Genomic DNA, 25,279 nt, shown 5'->3' with positions numbered 1-25,279 from the left:
CACGCCCCCCTGTCCCACATTTGAATTAGGCGGGCTTACGCCGGCCTATTTACGCTACGCCGCCGCAACTTACGGAGCAAGTGCTTTGAGAATAGTGCACTTGCCCGTCTAAGTTGCGGAGGCGCAACGTAAATAGGATACGTTACGCCCGCTCAAAGATACGCGGCTGTACGTGAATCCGGGCCACAATGTTTACCTGTTCAAATATGTTGAAAAGGTCACTTGCCATAGGGTGTACTTACTTTTTCACATATATGTCAGTTGTGCACTGGGGTTTTTGAGTCCTAAAGGAATATGTCCCGATACTGCCACCTTGCCTTAAGTCAGATTATCTAACTATGCTGGCACTAAACCAGCACAGATCAAAAAAACACTAGCTGTAAAGAGATTAAAATTGTGGTTTAATCCTCCCATGATTAAAGTTTTCAGCCTGTCTGCCAGACTAGTCATAAGTGGTTACATAAATAAGTCTATTAGATATATAGTAAAAGCACAGCTTTATGATTTGGTGTGCAGAATATATGTGTGGTATGAAAATAGTTATTGAACTTTATGGAGTAATATAAATGTTATTGCAACTATAATGATAGTCTTATATTATGAAAAATTATCACACAAATATAAAAGCAAAAAAAAGGCAATATGTCAGTGAAAGTCATTATCAAATATGACTTTTGAAGACTGAAAACCAGACTATTTTGTTAGATGAAAAGTCCCCTATGGCATTTATAGTGTTTTTAAAAACAGTTTATTTTCTAGTGATGAGGGTTAAAAAAAAATGCCATTTTTTTGCTGTTAGGGAGGTTCAACTTTTTAATTTGTCCTACAGACAACCAAGATTTCCCTTTGATAACCTTTCTTCGAACTTCCTGTTTTGTCTACAGATAGCAAAAATAAAATAGTGGTGGCAGGGGTTCTATCCTATATAATATGTGACATCTGCATCCACAGTCTTGCATATGGACCGTATTTAATGCTGTAGCATTTATACTAAATATGGCACTGAATAGTAAGAGCGCTAAGTGTCAGGAGTCACCTGTGTTCTAGCAACTGAGGGCACTGGGCAGTAGGAGGGCCTAAATGTATGCCGTTAGCCCTGATAAATAAGATTGCTAGGTGTAAGGAGCCACCTGCATCCTAGAAACTAAGGGCATTGGGCAGTAGGAGTGCCTAAATGTATGCTGTTGGCCCTGAGAAATAAGATTGTAGGAGCCACCTGCATCCTAGCAACTGAGGACATTGGGCAGCAGAAGCTGACTGCAGCCTAGCAACCCAGGACACTAGGAAGCACACGCTGCCTTTCCCCTAGCAACCTAGGACTTTAGTCCATAGGAGTTGCCTGCATTCTAGCAACTGAGGCAATGTTTATTAAAATCCATAACAACAGAGTCTATCTGAGAATCACTACTATTAAAACAGTTTGGAACACAAACATCTACAGTAGGTGGGATTATCTTTGTAAACAGCATGCCTCTCAGTGAATTCCAGGGTAGCATTGGTAACCAAGGCAATCAGCTGGAGGGTTTCAATTCCCAAGGACAATGGCCACTCCACTAATGTAGTAATTTGGAAGGGGCTCTCCTCAGCAGCTGGGTCTTCTGGAGAAGCTACATGCTATTAGGCTCCTGCTCAGCTGTCCATGCAGCAATTCTTACAATGAAGGTCCGATCACCTAGCTATGGATAATTTTTTCAGCTACCTCTGCGTTATAATGTGTGGTCTCTCTAAACATCTACAGTAGGTGAGATTATCTTTGTAAACAGCAGGACGCTTTGTAAACAGCAGGACGGTGCAGCAGGACGCTCTCACCTTAGTCTGCTCACCCCAGTGATAGAAAGAGCAGGACGCTCTCAAACGAGTCGGCTCTCCCCAGGGCCAGATCAGCTAGGCAGGGTCCTCCCAGCTCTCCACTGCTGCGGACACAGTACAAAAAAACAGGACTCAGGACTCAGCACCACCTCCTGCCCCCTCTGGCGTGCCCTCCACCTTCGCCGCCGCCGCCCCCCTCCCGCAGGCATCCCCCGTCCAGCAACCCCTAAGGTAAGCCCTGTCTCCTCCCCTGATCGTCAATCAAATCCACCAATTCCCCCCACATAGACCTCCACCACCTCCCTGGTGTCCCTGGAGGACCCCGACCACCTCACCTTGTCCCCCCACAACCTCTGCCACCGGCTTGGGCCTAGTCCCCGGTTCGGCGGCCATCTTGCTACACCCCCAACAGTGTCACCCTCCTCCAATAGTCCCTACTCACCCTCCGGACCCCTATTGATGGGGTTTTCTCCTTCCGCTCACCTACAAAATTAGGTTTTTTCCCCCCGCCGTTTAGCCCGTCAGCTCCCAAATCCAGGAACCATCACAAGCTCATTACTTGATCCAGGCTCCCAATTCTAACTCACAAGAATTTTGCAACGAATTATCGGATTATTTCATCAATAAATTTTGAAAAAATCCGTGTAAGTATTCAGCAAAATAGAACCGTCAGCAACCCCTCCCCAAAGCTCAAACCAAACACCCACATAAAACCATCCCAATCAACCAACTTCACCCTAAAACCATTTTCCATTGAGGCCACTAAAAATATCATCGGTACTCTGCGAAACAGCTCAGCGCCAAATGATATCATCCCCACCAAACTGCTGAAAGAGTGTGCCGACATATTGGCACCATCTATCACGCAACTCTTAAACCAATCATTTAAGGAGGGCAGGGTGCCCACCTTGCTGAAACAAGGGATAATAAAACCTATCCTAAAAAAAACACCCTCGACCCAAAAGATCCAAACAACCGATGACCCATAACAGGCCTAAATGTCTTCTCCAAGGTAATGGAGAAAGAAGTTGTACAACAGCTACAACTTCATCTAGACACCCATAAATTACTCGATCCGTTTCAATCGGGTTTCCGTCCTGGTCACAGAACAGAAACAGCGCTGCTCAAAATATTGGATGACGCCCTTGAGGCAGCAGACGAAGCAGAATCTTGACTTCTGGTACTATTGGACCTAAGCGCTGCTTTTGACACGGTAGACCACGGATTACTACTGACTCGGCTAACTGAAGTAGCCGGAGTCACTGAAGGTGATTTCGCTTGGTTCTCCTCCTTCTTGGAAAACCGATCACAAAGAGTGAAAAACGGACGGTATCATGTGGAGTCCCTCAAGGATCCCCTTTGTCGCCTGTTCTGTTCAATATTTATCTCCGCCCTCTCTTTGAAATCATCAGCAACCAGAAGTTACTCTATCACTCTTATGTGGATGATACGCAGCTGTATTTTAGCATATGCAATAAAAAGGATAATTTCTCTCGGACTTGAGAAATGCCTTACTCTGATAGAAAATTGGATGACAACGAGTTATCTCAAACTCAACGGTTCAAAAACAGAACTTCTCCTGTTTCAAGCCAACCAGAAAAATCATTCAAAGACAACTTGGTCACCCCCGCCCATTCTGGGTAAAATCATCACCCCTAGCTCCAAAGTCAAAAGTCTCGGAGTCACCTTTGATACCAACATGACAATGGATTCACAAATAGGGTCAGTAGTCAGCAGATCGCACCATCTGCTGCGCCTACTACGCAGACTCACCCCCTTTATCCCAAAAGAAGACATTGCAGTCGTGGTGGGAACAATTATCAATTCAAGACTTGACTATGCAAATGCCCTCTACCTCAGACTCCCCAAATTCCAAATCACTCGTCTGCAAGTCGTTCAAAATACGGCCGCTCGATTAGTGACCGGCAAAAAAACATGGGAATCAATCTCACCTTCACTGAGATCCCTTCATTGGTTGCTGGTAAAAGACAGAATATCCTTCAAAGCACTTTGCCTAATGCATAAGTGCATCCAAGGAAAAGCCCCCCAATATCTATCCGAAAAAATAAAAGCCCATAACCCCAATCGTATTCTGCGATCCACCAATCAAAACCTTGTCCAGATACCCAAAGCCAGGTACAAGTCCAAAGGAGATCGAAGGTTTGCAGTCCAGGGACCTCGACTGTGGAATGCTCTACCAACCGCCATCCGTCTGGAGGTGGACCACTTGGCCTTCAGGAGAAAGATTAAACCCCATCTCTTCTGAGGTCAAAGGGTTTTTACCCACGGTATGGTTACAGCGCCCAGAGGCGATTCAGTTTGCATGTTGCTGCGCTATATAAGGTTTTCACTCACTCACATCCAAGGGAAGGAAACTGAGGAACTTACCTTCTCTCGATGTGTTCAGAAACCCCCAAAAAATTGGATAATTGTATTACAATACACAATACAGTTGACCACCACATCTTCAATTCTTGGATGGGGAGTTGTTCCAGTTTGGCACTCCACTACTTGACCCTGGCAGTGTGACATTCTAGTTTAACAGCTTTTTCTTTGAATAGCTGGATCAATAATTCTGGAGATTGACCAACTCGATAGCCCAAGCATGGGTATGGTGACCTTGGCCCCCTCCAAAGTCATGCTTCTTCACAAGAGGGCATCCTTTCCTTGCCCCTTGGAGGGTATTCCTATCTGTGCTTCAACGCAGATAATAACTGGACCTGAGCCATCCCTTCTGACAATTTCTGGATGGCCACCTCCCATGGAGATGTTGCTGATGAGTCTGTCAGATTCCCAGCTATGATTATATAAAAGCAAACCACGTTGCACTTAGTTTTAAATAAATCCATAACATTATATATTCAGAATGTGAAATAAGGGGCGCTACACACTAAAAACTGACAGGATACCAAAACACAAATAAAAATACAATAAAAAAAATAGATGTGCCATCCATTTAAATCATAATGAACAGCTTATGACAAATATAGGGACACCATTTGGTGATGTAAGTGCTCCAACACAAAATGTGATAATAATAATCAATATATAAACACAAATTACAAATATTGTGAACAATCCAGTGTGTGAACTTCAACTGCCAACAATCCATTATGAAGGTCCAGTGCTCCATCACCATAAATTCCACTTGTTTACTGAAGATTGACCCCAAAGTTAAGAGGTCAACATCACCTTGGTAGAGGACAAAGCAAATAAACAACCGGGTAACTGTACCGTAGCAACTGTCAAATCCTCTGCTCTCTAGCCTCAAACACATTAGCAGTGGCTCTGGATATTAAATGCCTCAGGCTCATACCAGTGATGGTAGAGGCGTATTTTGCTGTGCATGTGGTGTATGCTGCAACCATTTAAAAAAAAAACAAAAAAACATGCAATGTGGGTTGCAGGAAGGGAGGGGCAAAAAAAAACAGCAGACCATGCACATCATCACCAGGACTAGAGAAGTAACTCCTAAACCAGGGGTATTGAATTAAAATTCATGGAGGTTCGATTAGTAAAACTTTCTTCTAGGAGAGATCTGAATCGCATTTTTGTGCAATGATTCTTTACATCACAGCCCAGGTGTGCAAGAACAACGACCCATTCATTTGAATGGGCTGCTGTGCCTGCATTTTCTGCCGGAAAAAGATCCTGGCAACTTTTCAAAAAAGCAGCCGCATGGAAATTGCATGGTGTGTTTGTACCATGCTATTTCCATGTGCGGAAAACTTTACCTTGTATTTCAGTGCGTTTAAGAGTCAATAGTACTCCTGCACGTTTTCTGTGCAGCATCTCATTTTGTGTGAAGCTGCTTGTCCCCCTTCACACCTTCCCCCCCCCACAGTACTGTCCCCCTTCACATATCACCCCCAAAGCATTGTCCCCTTCACATCCCCCCTACAGCACTGTCCCCCTTTACATCCCCCCACAACACTGACCCCCTTCACATATCCCCCACAGTACTGTCCCCTTCACACACACCCCCACAGCACTGTCTCCCTTTAAATCCCCCCACAGCACTTACCTCTTCACATCCCTCCCCCACAGCACTGTCCCCCTTCACATCCCCCCACAGCACTGTCCCCCGTCACATATTACCCCCAAAGCACTGTCCCCCTTCACATCCCCCCCACAGTACTGTCCCTCTTCACATCCCCCCCACAGCACTGTCCCCCTTTACACCCCCACAGCACTGTCCCCCTTCACATCCCCACCCCACAGCACTGTCCCCCTTTACACCCCCCACAGCACTGTCCCCCTTTACACCCCCCACAGCACTGTCCCCCTTCACATCCCCCCACAGCACTGTCCCCCGTCACATATTACCCCCAAAGCACTGTCCCCCTTCACATCCCCCCCACAGTACTGTCCCCCTTCACATCCCCCCACAGTACTGTTCCCCTTCACATATCACCCCCGAAGCACTGTCCCTCTTCACATCCCCCCCACAGCACTGTCCCCCTTTACACCCCCACAGCACTGCCCCCCTTCACATCCCCACCCCACAGCACTTTCCCCCTTTACACCCCCCACAGCACTGTCCCCCTTAACACCCCCCCCCCCCCACAGCACTGTCCACCCTTCACATATCACTCTCAAAGCACTGCCCCTTTCACGCACCCCTCACAGTACTACCCCCACCCACAGCACTGTCCCTCTCTACATTACCCAACCCCCCCACACACACACACAAAGAGCTGCCCCCTTAACATATCACCCCCACAGTATTGCTCCCCTTTACATGATCCCTCACACACATTACATGACCCCTGCTCCCCATCCTCCACTTCACAGCCATGTCCTTTCTTCCCTTCACTCTCCTACCTCTTACAGAGTGGAGAGCAGAAGGTGGAAAAAAAAAAAAACATGGACAGGCGTTGTTAAGCTGTAAAAAAGGCTAAAGAAAGTGGCTGTAAAAACGTCCATGGAAATGAAGCCTTAAAGTAAAATTCAAACCAAAATGTTTTCCTATATTTAATAAAGTGGTGAGGGTCTAAAACCTCTCTTAGGTTTTAATTGCTGTATGTTTCTCCATTGGGGATAATGTCCCCTTACTCCTCATCTAGGGCTGCAACTAACGATTATTTTCATAATCGATTAGTTGGACGATTATTGTTTTGATTAATCGATTAATTCGGATAATAGCCTTTAAAAAAAAAATTGCATTTAAAAAAAAAAATTGGGGCTAATTTGTTGTTGGGCAGATTACAAAACACAAATTGGAGCAAAACACATGACATGCTTTTCTGCAGCTTCTCCATTGAAGTATATTGAACCCAAAAAAACAAAATAGCACCGTTTTGCGTTAAAAAGTCTTTACCCTTTCCAAATAAGCAGCAGCTGAAAAAAAATCATGGATGTGAACGTGTCCCATAGGAAAACTTGTAAATGAACTGTAGTGTGTTTCTGCAAAAAGCACCAAAAAACAGAAGTGTGAACCCAGGCCTGAGATGTTTAGTAACATAATGGGGTTACAAAAACAAAAATAAGTGCAAAAAGAGCAAATAATCGCTACTGTAAGGGGTTCATTTTTTTACTGTGGGACAATATTTACAGTAGCCATTTGCTTTTTTGTACTATAAAGGGCTAATTTTAGTTTTAACCCCATTATGTTACTGACCAATTAATAGATTATGAAAATTGTAATCGATTAATTTCATAATCGATTAGTTGTTTCGGCCCTATCCTCATCCCACTGACAGCGCCGATTCACTAAGGCAAGAGATCTCTTTATTAAAGACACTTACAATAGTAAAACAGTGATTTTTAATAGAGTGAATAAGGTTTAGGACTTCCATAAAGTTTTTCTTTGCTGTATGCATTGCCATTGGGGCAATTTCTTATCCCAGTAACAGTGGTCACAGAAAGTGGGGAAAAATCTCTCTGACAAAGACACAACAGTAAAGACCCGATAGATGTTTTATCTCTTTCCCACACAAACAAGTAAAAATTGGCTGAAGATTCACTTTATGTTCTGATATGATCTGTTTTTTATCTAAAATAAAACAAGCAGCCTAGGAAGTATTCAAGGAATTATCAAAGAACATCCTGTGCAGAATAGTGTTAAATAAATGATGACTTGTGTTTTTTGTCTGCAGTATCTGACTTAAGCTGTTCACATGCACTTGTTTATGTACAATGTGTTGCAGGCAGTACTGTAAGTGAATAAATCTTTCTGTCTCTGTATTTACCTTCCCAGATGTTCCAGCCTATTATTTTACTTATCCTCATCCTAGTATTATTTTCTTCTCTTTCCTACACAACTATATTTAAGCTCGTCTTCCTTTTCACCCTCTTTTTTGTCCTGTAATCCTTTCCGCCATTTTCTGTTTTGTTTTGTTATTATTTATTTCCAGTTTTGTTTAATTTATCCATTCATCAAGATAAGCCGTAAAAGAAATATAGTTTCTACTCTACTTACGAAAAACACTGAAGACTGCTTGTATAATATCCTGATCCTACATTTTCCAGCTTCTGCAAGTAAGTTATTTACACATATTTCTTTTATTTATAATTTTATAATATTATAAAGTGTAAGAAAATTCGAATCAAAGCTTAACTTTGGGCTGGAATAATCCCCACTCATTAACCTCCCTGGCGGTATGATTATTTCAGAAAAAAGGTGCTGAAAGCGGTACCATTATTTGCAAGGAAATTTGGCGTTTTATATTGTAGGCCTGCAATTCTTAGGAATAACTCACTTAAATCTGTCCAAACAAGAGTCTAGTAGGCATACCGGGTATGACATTTTTTTAAAAACAAAATTATAAATTATAATATAATTATAAATGATTATAACAAATAATAATATAATTATAATAAAAATTATTCAATAATGTAATCAACTCAAAATCACTGAAATTTGCTCAGTTGCAGAATTGTCGCTGTCATTACTTTTTTTATTTTTTTATGACGAATTTCCCCACAAATCGCTATCGCACAATTCTGCAAGTGATTCTAATTTATTATCGCTGTTTTCTAGTTGTGGATTCAGTGAGGCGAGCCCGAGTCTGACTCGGGGTTACCGATCGCAGCACAGAAATGTAACCCCGAGTCAGACTGGGGAATACCGCCAGGGGGGTTAAAGCGATATTAAAGTGGTTGTAAACACTTTTTTTTGTGACTTCTACCTATAGGTACGCCTAGAATAAGGCTTACCTATAGGTAGTGGAAATATCTCCTAAACGTGCGCCGTTTAGGAGATATTTCAATTGTAGTCTGCCGAAAATGTTAACGGCGCACGCGCGGGGAAGAAACAAAACTCTGTGACGTTTCTTCCCTAGCCTGTGCCATTAATGGCGGCTCCCCGGAAGTGGCGTCACGCCGATCCAGCGAATCACAGAGCCGGAGTCCACAACCGGAAGGAAGAGGGACCAGAAGATGGACGCTGCCTACACAGGGGACATCACTGGATTCTTTTGCAGGTAAGTGTCACATAATGGGCTAGTAGGCGATGCAGGCTTTGCAGCGAGCAAAAGAGGAAGTAAAACCCATCAGGGTTTACTTCCTCTTTAACCGCTTTACAACCGCACGCCGTCAAATGACGGCGGGCGGAATACCGCATTGTTCTGACAGGACGTCATATAACGTCCTGTCATTTAAAGCCGCTAGGGGGGGCACGCGCACCCGTCGCGTTACTGGGAACACAATGCGCATGCCCAGTAACTGAGCAGGACCGTGGATCTCTGTGTGTAAACACAGAGCTCCACGTCCTGTCAGGGAGAGGAGACCAATGCTGTGTCCCTTGTACATAGGGACACAGATCGGTCACCCCCCTCCCCCTACAGTTAGAACACTCACTAGGCTACACATTTAACCCCTTCCCCGCTTCCTAGTGGTTAACCCCTTCCCTGCCAGTCACATTTATACAGTAATCAATGCATATTTATAGCACTGTTCACTGTATAAATATGAATGGTCCCAAAAATGTGTCATAAGTGTACGATGTGTCCGCTATAATGTCGCAGTCCCGAAAAAAAATCGCAGATCGCCGCCATTCCTAATAAAAAATAAATAAAAAAAAAACATAATTATGTCCCCTATTTTGTAGGCAACATAACTTTTGCGCAAACCAGTCACTATACGGTTATTGCGATTTTATTTTTATTTTTTTTACCAAAAATATGTAGAAGAGTACGTATCGGCCTAAACTGAGATACATTTTTTTTATTTATTTTTTAAAATTGGATATTTATTATAGCAAAAAGTAAAAAATATTGTGTTTTTTTTCTAAATTTACGCTCTTTTTTTGTTTATAGCCCAAAAAATAAAAACCGCACAGGCGATCAAATACCACCAAAAGAAAGCTCTATTTGTGGGAAAAAAAGGACATCAATTTTGTTTGGGAGCCACGTCGCACGACCGCGCAATTGTCAGTTAAAGCGACGCAGTGCCGGAAGCTAAAATTTCGTCTGGGCAGGAAGGGGGTGTATGTGCACAGTAGGCAAGTGGTTAAAGCCAAAAGCAAACATTGAATATTTTTCAGCTTACCTATTAACCCTTTGTTCGGCTGTTAGAGCTCTTTCACACTGCCAGCGCCTCAAAAACACTTGTAAAGTGTAGCTAAAACTAGCGTTTTTCGGGCGCTAGCAGGGCGCTGTTAAACCCCGCTAGCGGCCGAATAAAGGCCTAAAAGCGTCCACAGAGCGCCGCTAGGGAGGCGCTTTGGCGGCACTGCCCATTGATTTCAGTGGGATTTCAATGGGAAGGGCCGCTTCTAAAGCACCTCAAAGAAGCTGCTCGCAGGACTTTTTTGATGTCCTGCCTGCGCAGCGCTCCAGTGTGAAAGCACTAACGCTTTCAGACTGGGATTGAAGATGAGGCTTTTTTCAGGTGCCTGAAAACGCCTCCAGTGTTAAAGGGGTCTTAGTGGGGGTTTAAAAGCGGCCCGCAAAGTGAAGGTAAAGGGCCGCTGAAACTAGCGGCGCTTTACTGCTAGCGCCGGGCACGTTCAGTGTGAAAGTAGCCTTACTGAGCTCTGGAGCAACTGTTTGTGCAGAGTACAACTGCACTGCACTTTGCAAAGTGCACAGTCAATTTGCTTTAAGTAAATTAACCCCTGTGTTTTTGTCATGCATGTGTATGGTTTACATTGCATTCCTTTGCCTGGGGTTAGTTTTTGTTCCTGAAAAGGGGCATTTCTACAATACATCTGATCATCACCTAGTAATCCTATTATTAGAATTTACAGGAAGACCCTGGTATGCCTTACAGAGCCAAAAGTGTCCATTAACAGAAAAACAATAAATTGTATTTATGGTCGTTACCCTCTGACCGAGAGAGATGTGGATCACATAAACACGCGACAAGACTTACAACATAAATAGACCTGAAGTGTGCCTTGGTGGTCTGGTCAGTATGCCAAGAAAAGGGGGCATACCCAAGGTAAGTAATGGGTAGTTAATTGAAGAAGGACATGCTGAGAAGTGCCCTGAAAAGGGGAAGGGCGGGAGGGTGTCGAATGCGATTGAATGCGCAGACTCACGGACATGAGGTGAGCTGGGAAGAGTCGGCCCAGTGACGTGTAGTACTGCACACTGAACCGACAAAGAGCATGTGTGAGTGGGCTGTTTAAATACCCTCCGGGCTCCTCCCATAAACTCAGGCCACCATACTGGCCTTCTTATTTATGGTCGTTACCCTCTGACCGAGAGAGATGTGGATCACATAAACACGCGACAAGACTTACAACATAAATAGACCTGAAGTGTGCCTTGGTGGTCTGGTCAGTATGCCAAGAAAAGGGGGCAAAAGACTCAGATAGGGAAATAGTTTATATTGATTTCTTGTATTTATTGAGCCAGCTTGGTAAAGGCTTGTGCCATACCTTCATGAGGATTTGGGATGTATGTGGCAAAACAAGGAGACTTCCATCAGCCTGGTATCTTGATTACGTTGTCTGGTACTCCCTGTTGGGAGGCAACTGAGACTGCTCCAATTCGGAAAGAATGTCCAGAGAACTGACTGGGGTTTGAAGCCCAAGTTACTTAGGAGGATTCTGACATGCTCGACACACTGGCTGATACTCAGGGAGCTGGTTTAGAAAGGGTAGCAACGAGCTACCATCAGATTGGCTGGGTAGATGGAGCAGTAGTGGGTCGAGCACCGTCACTGGGCGTCAGGCGTTGTCAGTCTGAAACAGGTTGATGTCAACCCCAGGGGCCTGTTTGTTGTGTTTGCAGACTGTGAGAGTGTAGTGGTTCGAAAGCGAGTCGGGTGGCGTCGGAGAAGTGTGTGACTGCCGGCGCCGCTGACTAAATTCACTAGGTTGTAGGGAACCGTAGAAGGCCTGGTAGATGGCTGTTGGGTGACTAGACTGGGCAAAGCCCTAAACAGGGAACGAGTAAGGATTTTAGACATGTCCCTAAAGAGGGGACTCTTGAAAGGTAGGCGCTTGCCACTGACTACAGGTTGGTGCTTCTGTATGCCCTGTAGGAGGGACTTGACTGCATGGGCTCGAGAATACTGACGGTTTACTGGGGTCCTGCAGGGACAGGAAATGCTGGATGCCATCTAGATATGGCGTGATAGTATTGAGAAATGGTCAGCTGCATGTGGCAATACGATATGAAGGCTAGGATGTGTTCAACGTTGCCTATTGCTGCTTCGGGGCAAGGGGCCAAAAATTTGCGATTAGTGTTCCAAGCAGTGCGATAGGCCTTCAGTGTGTTGCGTGCCAAGGAGTGGTTAATAAGTTGGATTGCGTTGGCGAGATGCGACTTCAGTCCATCGTCAGCAATGTCCATGGTGGGACAGGGATAGTTGTTGGGTCGGCTCCAGGCTCTTGCTGGAAAAAACATCCATTCCAAGGTTGGAATAGGAAAGCGCATCAGCTGCTTTTTGCATTTGCCTGGAAAAGGTCTACATAAGATATTAACTGGTGACGGAGTGACAGCTGCGCGAGCCTGCGCAGGAAGTGATGGGGAGTGACTTAGATCTATCTTAATTGATGATGTCGGCTGTGGCCTGATTGTCTGTGGTGAAGAACAGTGTCTGTCCTGTTCAAGTGTGGTCCCAGACCTGGGCAGCTGCCATGATGGGGTGCAGCACGAGGCGTGATGAAGACTGGGTGAAGCAAAAATTTAAGAGAATTTCTGGGGACCAAGTTATGGAGGACCAGTGGCGGCCTAAAAATGGCTGCCAAAGCCTTTGGTGGCTCGGCTGACACTGCCGGGATGAAGATTGAAATGATGTTCTATCAGGTGGGGAAGTTGTCCCACATAGCTAAGTCTGCTACTGATGCTTGGTCTAGTTTGAGAACTTGGACTGGATCTTGCATTGGTGTGAGAAAATCAAGACAATACACAGGTGCTCAACAAGACGATATACGTGCACTCGCAGGCCAACGTGCACTCGCAGGCCAACGTGCTCTCGCTGGTGCTGGATGAAAACCTGAACTAACCGCAGGGAAAAAACTGAGAAAATATGAGTGGCCCGCGTGCCACTGAAGATGAATGGTCAACTGGGTGCCACTGTGTGTTTGTGTGGCTGAGGTGTGTTTGCAAGTTTAGTTTGTATTCGGGTTTGCACGTAGGTGCGTGCCGCTAAGTGTTTTATACTACTGCAGACAATATTGTGCGGTTGCAAGGGTGTCAGTGAGTGTCAGGTTGCTGGGACGATATTGTGTGGTGGCAGGGGCCTTGAGTATGAAGGTTTGATGGTATTGGTGGTTGCAAGGGTCTCAGTTGTTTGCTGAGACGATATTGCGTGGTTGCAAAGGTGTCGATGATTATGAGGTTTGTTTTGAGATGGCATGGTGTGGTTGCACAGGTCTCAACAAGTGAGGGGTTGCTGAGACGATGTTGCGTTTTGCAATGGTCTCAAATGAGTGTCGGCCGCTGAGACAACTTTGTATGGCTGCAAGGGTCTAAATGGGTGTCAGGTTGCTGAGACGATATTGCATTTGCAATGGTCTCAAATGAGTTGTCAGGATGCTAAGATGACTTTGTATGGCTGCAAAGGTCTGAACGGGTGTCAGGTTGCTGAGATGAGATTGTGTGGTTGCAAAGGTCTAGAAGGGTGTGAGGTAGCTGAGATGATATTACATTCAGCAAGGGTCTCAAATGAGTGTCAAGTTGCTGAGACAATATTCCCCTTTATTTTAATTTTTTTTTTATGAAAACGACTGTGAATGAAACGCTGGTAAACATGAGTTACGGCATCTGGCAGTGTTTACAAGCTGTTACAGGCATTGGCGTTTCGAATGCGTTTCGAATGCCTCTGAACCCTTTTTTTTTTTTTTTTTTTTTTACCAACAGCAGTGTACATGAGGCCAAAGATGATTTGTCTGGCTGCAAGGGTCTCAATGAATGCCAGACTGCTGGGGCGAGACTGTATGGTCACAAAGGTCTTTGACGAGTGGGAGGTTGCTCAAGACAGTATTGCGTGGTTGCAAGAGTCTTGATGAGTGTGGGGCTGCTGAGACGGTGTTGTGTTTGCAAGGGTCTGAACTATGGTGTGAGGCTGCTGAGACGGTATTGCGTGGTTGCAAGAGTCTTGATGAGTGTAGGGCTGCTGAGACGGTATTGCGTTTGCGAGGGTCTCAACAATGGTGTGAGGCTGCTGAGACGGTATTGCGTGGTTGCAAGAGTCTTGATGAGTGTAGGGCTGCTGAGACGGTATTGCGTTTGCAAGGGTCTGAACTATGGTGTGAGGCTGCTGAGACGGTATTCCGTGGTTGCAAGGGCCTTGATGAGTGTGGGGCTGCTGAGACGGTATTGCGTTTGCATGGGTCTCAACAATGGTGTGAGGCTACTGAGATGGTATTGTGTGGTTGCAAGAGTCTTGATGAGTGTAGGGCTGCTGAGACGGTATTGCGTTTGCAAGGATCTCAACAATGGTGTGAGGCTGCTGAGACGATTTTGCATGGTTGCAATGGTCTCAAGAGGTGTCAGGTTGCTGGGCCGAGATTGTGTAGTGACAATTTTTTTTTTTTTTTTTTTTTTTTTTTTGCGTTTTGTAAGGGTCATGTGTTGCAAGGGTCTTAACAAGGGTATCAGGCTGCTGAGACAATTTTGTGTGCTTGCAAGAGTCTCCATGAGTGTGGGGCTGCTGACACGGTATTGCGTTTGCAAGGGTCTCAACAAGGGTGTCAGGCTGCGGAGACAAATTTTGCGTGCTTGCAAGAGTCTCCATGAGTGTGGGGCTGCTGAGACGGTATTGCGTTTGCAAGGGTGTCAGGCTGCTGAGACAATTTTCTGTGCTTGCCAGAGTCTCCATGAGTGGGGGGCTGCTGAGACGGTATTGCGTTTGCAAGGGTCTCAACAAGGGTGTCAGGCTGCGAAGACTAATTTTGCGTCGTTGCAACGGTCTTAACAGGTGTCAGGTTGCGGGGCTGAGATTGTGTGGTGGCAATTATTTTTTTTTTTTTCTGCACTTTTATATTTCTTTTTGCGTTTTTTTTTTTTTTATTTTTTTGCGTTTTTTTTTTTATTTTATTTTTTTTTTGCGTTTTTTTTTTTTTTTTTTTTTTTGTTTTGTAAGGGTCATGTGTTGCAAGGGTCTTAACAAGGGTGTCAGGCTGCTGAGACGATTTAGTGTGGTTGCAAGAGTCTCGATGAGTGTGGGGCTGCTAAGACGGTATTGCGTTTGCAAGGGTCTTAACAAGGGTGTCAGGCTGTGGAGACAAATTTTGCATCGTTGCAACGGTCTCAACAGGTGTCAGGTTGCTGGGCTGAGATTACGTGGTGGCAATAGTTTTTTTTTTTTTTTTTTTTTTTTTTTTGCGTTTTATATATTTTTTTCCTTTTTGCGTTTTTTTTTTGCATTTTGTAAGGGTCATGTGTTGCAAGGGTCTCAGCAAGGGTATCAGACTGCTGAGATGATTTGCATGGTTGCAAGGTCTCAATCAATAAGAATTGGGTTACTGAGAAAGGATAGAAACACCTGGTTTGTTTGTACCTTAAGCAAGCAGGATAAGGTAGAAGGATAACGCCTGTTTGAATCGTAGGTTCCATAGGGGCCACTAATGAACGATATGGGAGACAACGAATGGTAGCAAATTGATAGAACATAAAGAATGTAATAACAAATCTTACTTGCGACAGTGGGCCATGTGAGTGAGTTTGCGGCGGACTGTGGCTGGAGTGAAACATGTCGGGAACGTGTAGCGTGATGCCGTGCATGGGGCAAAACAACGAGGTTTGGTGTAGAAAATAGAACACGAGAAGTGCGTATCAATGCTTTGTAAGCTCCACTGCGGGAACCAAACATATGGTACAGGTGACACCATGAGTGGCCACAAATTTGACATGACAAACAAGCTAACGAATCCTACCTGGGACAGTGAACGTGCGACTGGGTTTGCTTTGGACTGGAGTGGATGTGCAACACATCCCAAGAGTGTGGTGTGGCGCCATGCATGACGCACAGGCAATAACTTTGGTAAATAAATGAGAGAGAAGAGCCGTGTACAAGCAATTCGTAAGTTCCGCTGCGGGAACTAAAACACACGACATGGGGGAAACAATGAATGACAACGGTAGAAAGTATGCAATGTATGTGATACAAAATGGTTGTAAAATGCATAAAAAGAATCCGATACGAATTGATAGTAAGGAGTATTGAACAAATCTGATACGAATTGGTTGTAGAGTGTATGCTACCCCTTGCTTTGAAACCGAACACCTACCAACCACCCATCCCCCCAGGCTAATCAAGTGCAGACAAGGCACCATGTGAGTCCAATTACCACCTCAATCTGCCAAAGAACCCATACAAACACATGTCAATCTCCAAATGGATTTACAAATGAATCGTATGTTTGGCAGAAGGAAGTTACAAATGTACTACGCCTGAGCCAAATGATGTTGGAACATAAGCAAAAGTAACTCGGGCAGATTTTTTCCCAAAAGGGATGCAGGATAGGAAGCATAACGAATTGCAAGATTGCACAAGATACGAAAAGGTTTGAATCCTACCTGCGACAGTAAGCGGGAACCGCCGGTGAAGACCATGAAGGGAGAAGCCGCAAAGCGCTTGCGATGTCGAATGCGATTGAATGCGCAGACTCACGGACATGAGGTGAGCTGGGAAGAGTCGGCCCAGTGACGTGTAGTACTGCACACTGAACCGACAAAGAGCATGTGTGAGTGGGCTGTTTAAATACCCTCCGGGCTCCTCCCATAAACTCAGGCCACCATACTGGCCTTCTTATTTATCATAATAGCAAAAATGATTATAAAACAAAATCTCAATCTATCTGTGAAAATGCTAGCCTATTCGGTTGTCTTTTTATACATGTTAAATCTGCTGGTTCTACCAAGAAACACTACATGATGTATCTTAGGACCTAGTCATATTTTACTCTGGAGGGTGTATAAAAGTGCAGTTATGGGCCACATCTGTTATGCCTTTGGAATCATATAACAGCTATTTAGTGACACACCCAGACCGTTAGTCTGACTCATGAAACAAGGCTTGGAGGAAATTCCATTGTAAATCCATGCAAAATGGAATTAGGATGGGAATAGTGCTATTTGCTTTGGTACTGAAACTGTGCTAAATGACTACCAAGCCCTGAAATCCTGTAATGTGAAACCAAGAACACATTGAAATCAGTTAACCCACTTATTCTATAGATTTCTTCTATAGATGTTCTTTCTGGAAATGTAATTCTTACCTGTCTACAAACCTGCCACATCACACCTTTTACTGTTTATGTAATGAAATTGTAATTGTTGCTCAACTCAAGACAAAGAGGATAAGCCCTGGATAAGAGGAAGGGTAAGGCCGCGTACACACGGTCGGTCCAAACCGATGAAAACGGACTGAAGTTCAATTTCATCGATCCAAACCGACCGTGTGTACGCCCCATCGGTCTGTTGTCCTTCGGTCCCAAAACAAAGAACTTGCTTTAAAATCGAACCGATGGACGCCTGACCGATAGACAGAACTGAATTAGATTTTGCATTCTCCAGCTTTAGTAAATCAACTGCAGTGCAGTTACCAGTAATGATAACAGTCATTTGTAATTCAGTTTAGAACTCAAGAAGACCCCATCTAGGTGTCAAAGTTGTGACATAAAAACAAAGAATGCGTATATATATATAAACACTATTTTACCAAAAGTATTGTGATGCCGGCCTTTACACACACATGAACTTCAATGGCATCCCAGTCTTAAGCCTCGTACACACACGGTTTTCTCGGCAAGAACCAGCAAGAAAACTGCTGGCAGGGCTATACCGTGTGTGTGTACGAGGCTTTGAGGTTTCTCGTCAAGAAAACTGCCCAGAATCTCGACGAGAAATATAGAGAACCTGCTCTCTATTTTCTCGTTGTGATTCTCAGCAGTGTTATCCTGGCGAGAAACCCGAGCGTCTGTATACTTACCTGTCGCCGTGGAAAGCCCGCGCATGCTCGAAATGACTTTGACGCATGCGCGGTAGCTTCCAAGGCACAGGTAGGGTAAAGCAGGATGGCGGCGACGACATCGAATGTGACGCATGCTCGTCGTAGTCGATGACATCACCACGTTCGTGCCATTCAAAAGAACGGCGGTTCTTTTGAATTGAGTGTGTGTAAATTCTGCCGGCAATAGAATCTTGCCAAGAATCTTGACAGGGAAAATGTTTTTTTTCCTGACGAGATTCTGTCCGGTGTGTACAGGGCTTTAGTCCACAGGGTTCAATATTGAGTTGGCTCACCCTTTAAAGCTATAACAACTTCAACCGGTCTACCGATCAACTTTTGTACAACTAGCCTGTCAGGTTTTTCCTGATCAGTGTATTCTAATGACGGGAAAGGCAAAACAGAACAAAACTCCACCATTTACTATTGCAAGAAATATCTGTACTCACAAACAAAAAATATTCTGCTTTCTCAAGCAGGCATACTGATGCCACCGCTACGCTCCGCCCTACATATGTTTTGTCTCAAGGGATGCCTTGATAAATGGTGTCATTAATACTACACTATGGAGGTTTTTCTTGTGTTTCTTCCTGAATATTATAGAGCTTGGAGATCCATATTGGCATCTTCAAAAGAGAAATAGTAAGATCGAGCGATTCATCTGGGATTTGTGCTAAAGCGCTGTATGGGCTGTGTGAATGTGGGGTCTATTTCTCTGGTAGTTCTGTGTGCAGGTAGAGGAGCTCTGAATTGAATATTTTGCACTGAGATCTCACACACCTGAAGATTGTTTTTACACACTGATAGATTTTGTTCTATCACTGATGAATATTAAGCACTGTAATTCATGTTGATTGAATATTACTATGTGTTTGATATAGCAGATAAAGTGTAAGGCCTCGTACACACGACCGAGAATCTTGTCGTAAAAGAAACGTTGTTTTCCTCGACGAGGTTCTTGTCAATCCTTCCTTGCATAAACACTGTCAAGACAAAATCGTGTCGTTCTCAAACGGCGTGATGTACAACATGTACGACGGCACTATAAAGGGGAAGTTTGATTCCACTGGCCCCACCCTTGGGTCTGCTTTTGCTAATCTCATGTTACTGCGTGTTAAGTAAAAGTTTGGTGAGAGACGATTCACGCTTTTCAGTCTGTTACAGTGTGACGAATGTGCTATCTCCATTACAAACGCTACTTTTACCAAAGGTGCGCTCCCGTCTCGTACTTTATTCTAAACATTCGCGGGTTTCTAAGCATTTCTAAGCATACACATGAACGTGTTTCTCGTCGTAAACCAGCCTGACGAGAAACACGATGAGGAAATTGAGACTCTTGACGAGAAAAAAGAGAGCATGTTCTCTTTTTTTCTCGTCGAGATCCACAACAGTTTTCTCGACGAAATACATACACACGACCGTTTTTCTCTGCAAAAATGCTCTGCTAGCATTTTTCTTGTGTACGAGGCCTTACACAATATATGAGATTTTACGTATATATGTTGAATTTGTAATTTAAGAAGACAGCACAGCACATTTTTGCTGCCTTAGCTATTGCCTACAGTGTACAGCTTGAGTATTGTTGTAAAATGACAACATGACTAATTATGATAGGAATTACATAGGAATTACATAACATTAGCTCAGCTAATCAGCTACATAGTTTTGCATGTAATTGCTGAATAACCTTTGCCTTGCAACAGCCAGTAGGGGGTATTCTTTTTTTCAGTGTCCATATAACAAGATACGGACACTGGGGTTGATTTACTAAAATTTGAGAGCACTGCAGTGCCGATCGCATGCAGTTATGTGGCTGAACTCGCACTAGATTAACAGGAAAATAGTGCAGGGACTTTTTTTTCCCCTTAAAGGAACACTGAAGATAAAAAAAATAACAAACATGTTATACTTACCTCCACTGTACAGCTCGTTTTGCACAGAGTGGCCCTGAACCTGGCCTTCTGGGGTCCCTCGGCGGCTGTCTCGGATTGGTGGTGAGTTCTTGCGGGCGCACTCCAGTGATACAGCCGGTGGCTATAGCCGCTCACTGTATCACTCGGCCACACCCCCCTGGCGCGGCGTGTCATTGGATGTGATTGACAGCAGCCCAAGCCAATGGCTGCGCTGCTTTCAATCACCCAATGAATGAGCCGAGAAGCCTGCGCGTTCACAGCGCAGGGCTTTCAAGGTGTCAGGTAAGTAAATGGGGGGGCTCGGGGGGGGGCGCTAATTCACAGATGTTTTTTTCACCTTAATGCATAGAATGCATTAAGGTGAAAAAACGTTTACCTTTACAACCCCTTTAATGGAATCGGATCGCATGGGTGTACTGCAATCCGTGAACAGATCTGGAGGTGTCATTAACATTATTGACATATTGACACCCGCAGCGGGCAGAGGGCAGTGTGAACTGCCTGTGAGAGAGATGCGATGCGGGAACCGGCGCTGGATTCGCACTGGTTCCCGCATTGCAAGCTAAATGGTTTCTATGCACAGCTGCGTCAGATTTTGCACTCTCCAGTTTTAGTAAATCCACCCCAGTGTGATCTTACATACATGTTAAAATGTTTACAGATTATTTTCTTAAAATATTGTGATAACATGCTCATAAAATATTTAATAGCCCTGCAAGGGGATCTATGTTATATTTATATAATTAAGTAAAGATTAAGTAAAGATTTTTGCATTCAAATGACTTTCTGTGAATGTAAATTTAAGTCCACTTTATTGTTTATATGTTCAGCTCTTGTATGGTAATGCAGCATTACAAATTTGTTTTAGACCCCTTTCACACTGGGGCGCTTCTATCATGTTACATTGTTTTATTATAAGGTACTGTTTCTTTAATGTTCATCTTAAGTTTGTCTCTTGTGCCACTCCGTAGTTTGCATGCTGCTTAGTTTTCTCCTCCCCCTTTTCTCTGTATCAGTCATTTTATGCTGTACAATCAGTGTGACCTGTTGCATCTTCTAACCCTGCATGGAAGAATCGTTCTTTTACCTGTTGTAACTGCACATTCTACGGATCACACAAAGAATAAACATCGCCAGATCTTCTTTCATGTGAGATGTGACTGAGTAAGCTATCTGGAAAGGTGATTTGGTATGGATAATCTCTTCAGGGCAATGAGCGCCATGTGCTACTGAAAACCACACTCATAGCCTTTGCAGCCGATCCAGAATAGCTTCGCAGGCGCTATAAGGCTAAAAATAGCTCCTGCAAAGCGCCCTGAAACAGCCGCTGTGTGTCTCTCTGTGAAACAGCCGCTGTGTGTCGCTGTGTGTCTCTCCAGTATGAAAGCCCCAAGGGCTTTCACACTGGAGTGGTGGGCTAGCAGGATGGTAAAAAAAGTTCTGCTGCAGCATCTTTACCGCCAATGCACCCACCGCCCCAGTGTGAAAGGGGCCTTACTTTTGACTCCTAAAATCTTATTGACCTGCTTTAGGAGAACGAGACCTACAACTTTGTAGGTTTTCCAACTGTTAGGCCAGCTATATAGTACCTAACATTTGCAAGTAATGACAGTTGATTGAGTATTACATTTTACAACAGTTATTTTATTGGCAATAACTCCAGGGTAAATACAGTCAGTGATTGGTCTATTATCACCACAAAAAAAATAAACAATTTTTGGGTATGCGGTCAGATTGTATGGAGTTGGTCCCTTTTCTGTCAACACCCCTTGCTGTTTAAGACCCACCCTGAAATTTTCGAGTGGGGACACTAGTTCTGAGGGCCTGGGGGGCAATGAATTCCCTTAATTTGCATAGATTTCCTCTCACTTCCTGTTTGGCTATGGGGCAGGAAGTGAAGGAAATGGGACAGGAATGGTAAAAAATAAACTGACAGGGACTCTAGCCCTCCCTTACTCTATTCAAAATGAAAAAAAAAAGTGTTGCCTATAGTTCTACTTTAAGCACAAATTTCTGATAATTTTATGGAGAGAGATAAGAAGATATAACCATGCCAATAGTGCAGCAGAAAACATATAGCACATTGATGAAGGTTTGTGGTCCAGGATGATAGGACAGTTAAAATTAAAAGCAGCACCCCCCCCACAGTTGCGGAATGCCGGCCGCCTGCATACCGGAAGCAGTGCAGCCAATTTATGGGGGCGCTAGACTAATTTGCCTCTCTCTCAGCCCAGTCCACCCCATAAGACTGGTGCTACACTAACAGTGTAGCGCAACCCGGCGGTGACTCCTTCTGTGCTGCCCTCCTGCAAAGTGCTGCCCTAGGCCTGGGCCTTGTTGGCCTAGGCCAGGATAGAGCGTTGCAGTAAATACAGTATATATTATACGGTATATATGTATGCATGACATTTTTATACCAATCATTGATCTAATCTCTGTTGTAAATTCTCCATATTACTGGCCTTGTAATTGGTCAGAATTAGAATATAAATGGCCATTTAAACCTAGTCCTAGTTAAATATATACTAACAGTGTAATATTTGTAAGTGATTTGACTAATTCGATCATTACTTGTGTATACAGTGTGAGTGAACTATACAGTATGATAACTAGGACTTTTTTGGCTCCTTATGGCTCAGTTATTAACCACTATACAAGATGTTGGAAAACGTTTACTAGGGCTAGGTTCAAACTCCTGCGATCCGATTTTTAGTGCGATTATGTAGTAATATTTGGATGCAACTTTAATAAGGGTTGTACATTCACCAGTCACTTTATTAGGTACACCTGTTAAATTGTTTGCTAACTCAAATTGCTAATCATCAATCTGATTGTGCAATTTCCTTTAAATCTACAAACAACTGTGTCTTTAATGGCCCCTTTTGTTTGGATTAAAATTAAATGGACTATTAAGGTAAGCTTTCACATTGCATAGTTTTGGTAAAACTAAGGCCCCTTTCACATTGAGGAGTTTTTCAGGCGGTAAAGCGCTAAAAATAGCGCTGCTATCCCGCCTGAAAAACTCCTGCACTGCAGACTCAATGTGAAAGCCCGAGGGCTTTCACACTGAGGCGATGCGCTGGCGGGAGACAAAAAAATCTCCTGTCAGCAGCATCTTTGGAGCGGTGAGAGGAGCGGCATGTATACCGCTCCTTCACCGCTCCTTCCCATTGAAAACAATGGGAACCGCGGCAATACCGCCCGCAATGCGCCTCTATAGAGGCGCATTGCGGGCGGTATTAACTCTTTATCGGCCGCTAGCGGGGGTTAATACCACACCGCTAGCGGCTGATACCCGCGGCAATTCCGGCGGTATAGCGCCGCTATTTTTAGCGGCGTTATACCGCCACCGCAGCTCCCGCCCCAGTCTGAAAGGGGCCTAAAGCAGACCACACCCTATACAAATTTTCTTTGGTTCCGAACTTCCTATTTCCTGGCCGAAATTCACTCCATGGGTGGCCCTGTTGCCAGCCTTCTGCCCTTCATCCTTTGATTGAAAAATCCAAGAAGCTCTGCAGAAAATTTTCATCCGAGCATTAGCTGCATCCAATCAGATAGAGCCACTGTGTGGGTATTCTGACAGCCGCCACTGCATGGATGGAGGAATATGTTTGATTTTTTTTTTCTTTCAGCACGCAGGCTGAATATAAAAAAGAAATCTAAGAGTTTTTGGCCATTTTTAGAAAAAGGTACAGAGATTATATCAATAAGGTTGTATAATCAATGGCTAGTTTTAGCAAAAGCTGTTTTCCAGTATGGATATTATCTGCCATTTTATGTCTGTGGGTGCTCATTTATTGGCACATTCAAACCTTTTTGCAGAACATATTTTAATTGCTTTGCCTTGATATGCGATAGTAGCTGTGTATCACATGCAGTTGTATGGACATGTTGGCTCTGTAATCAAATACGAGGATAATACAATGAACAGCCTTGTCTGAATGTCAGGTCTGTTCTTATGACTAAGGTTATTTGTGTCTACAGAGGACACAGTGGGGAGGTCTCAACCACACAACGCATTTCACACTCACACAAGATCTGACACTTTCACCTCTTGCACATCATTTATCAAAAAGTCCAAGAGATCAATGAACTTGCTTTGAACAGCTAGTTGGGTTGAAGAGACATTTCTACTTCTATGTTTACAAAGGTAAACCTTTTCTGCTACATACAGGGTGGCTGCCGCTGCTGACTTCTCATTCTGCAAAGGCCATTAGTCTGGCTGCCCTACTGACCTCTGTCTTCAATCCTTTCATATCACCGACCCATAAGTATGCAGAAAATAAATTCTTACTTTCCTGACACGTACACCAGCCAAGTCAGTGACACTGTGTAAGGGAGCATAGCAGCAGGGGAGCAAAGGAAAAGTGAATATGTGCTGCTGCCGAGGGTTGCTTAAAAGTGAAAATTTTGCATTACCCCACATTAATTACACCCCACTAATTACAGGTTTAACCACTTGGCTCCTTGAGCATTTTTTTTTTTTGTTTAAAAATTTGTGACTAGAAAATGACATAAACCCCACAGAACATGACATATTATCTGAAAGTAGAGGACATGTAGAATAAAAAAGATAATAGTGAAAATACAGTTTCAGAAAAAATTGCAACTACCGTTTATCAAATCTATCTTTTCAGTAAAAAATACACTAAAATTTATTTTAGTGCACACAAACACAATTTAATTCTCAATTTTGTTGTAAAAAATACAGTAAAAGATGAGGTTGTGTTGAGTAAAGAGATAATAAATTTGTCAAGCCTCGAAACAGTGTGCACGGAGCTGTGGAATATGTTAAAGTGGTTCTGAAGGTAAACATTTTTCTTTCTTCAATGCATTCCCTGCATTAGAGTAAAAACGTTTTGCCACTTGCTGTGGCCCCCTTTTCCCAAATACTTACCTGAGTCCTGTGTCGATCCAGTGGTCTACCTGTCTGCCGGTTTTCTGTCCTCTCTCCCCACTTTTATAAGCTTGGCTGAGAGCCATTGGCTCCTACTCCTGTCAGTCAAATCCTGTGACCAAAGTGGGGGGGGGGGCAGGGTCAAGCCACGCTGTCTATGACAATGGACACTCACAGCCTAGGTCAAGATCAAGCATGCATGTCTGCCCCCATAGCAAACACTTGCTATGGGGGCAGACACAGAAGAGGAGGAGCCAAGATCGCCAACAGGGGACCCCGAAAAACCAATGTCCCTTTTAAGAGCTATGGG

General features: G+C 43.9%; 1 protein-coding gene across 2 annotated transcripts in view; it reads left to right on the top strand.

The window, feature by feature from the left end:
- SOGA3 (SOGA family member 3) overlaps positions 1-25,279 on the top strand; it is an 89,520-nt gene that overhangs the window by 37,119 nt on the left and 27,122 nt on the right. Inside the window, exon 6 of one of the 2 annotated variants that reach the window (XR_005748701.1) lies at positions 8,166-8,289. Coding sequence is in view for 1 of the 2 variants with exons in the window: in XM_040350389.1 (XP_040206323.1) it covers positions 8,009-8,119 (111 nt within the window). In the remaining variant the exon portion in view is untranslated. Of the gene's footprint in view, positions 1-8,008; positions 8,290-25,279 lie in introns of those variants that run through there. The other variant, XM_040350389.1, reaches the window with a different exon arrangement.

This window comes from Rana temporaria, chromosome 4, assembly GCF_905171775.1.
Source record: "Rana temporaria chromosome 4, aRanTem1.1, whole genome shotgun sequence".
NCBI lineage: Eukaryota > Metazoa > Chordata > Amphibia > Anura > Ranidae > Rana > Rana temporaria.
Note: the sequence above shows the minus strand (reverse complement) of the source record. Positions and strands in the feature narration are given on the sequence as shown.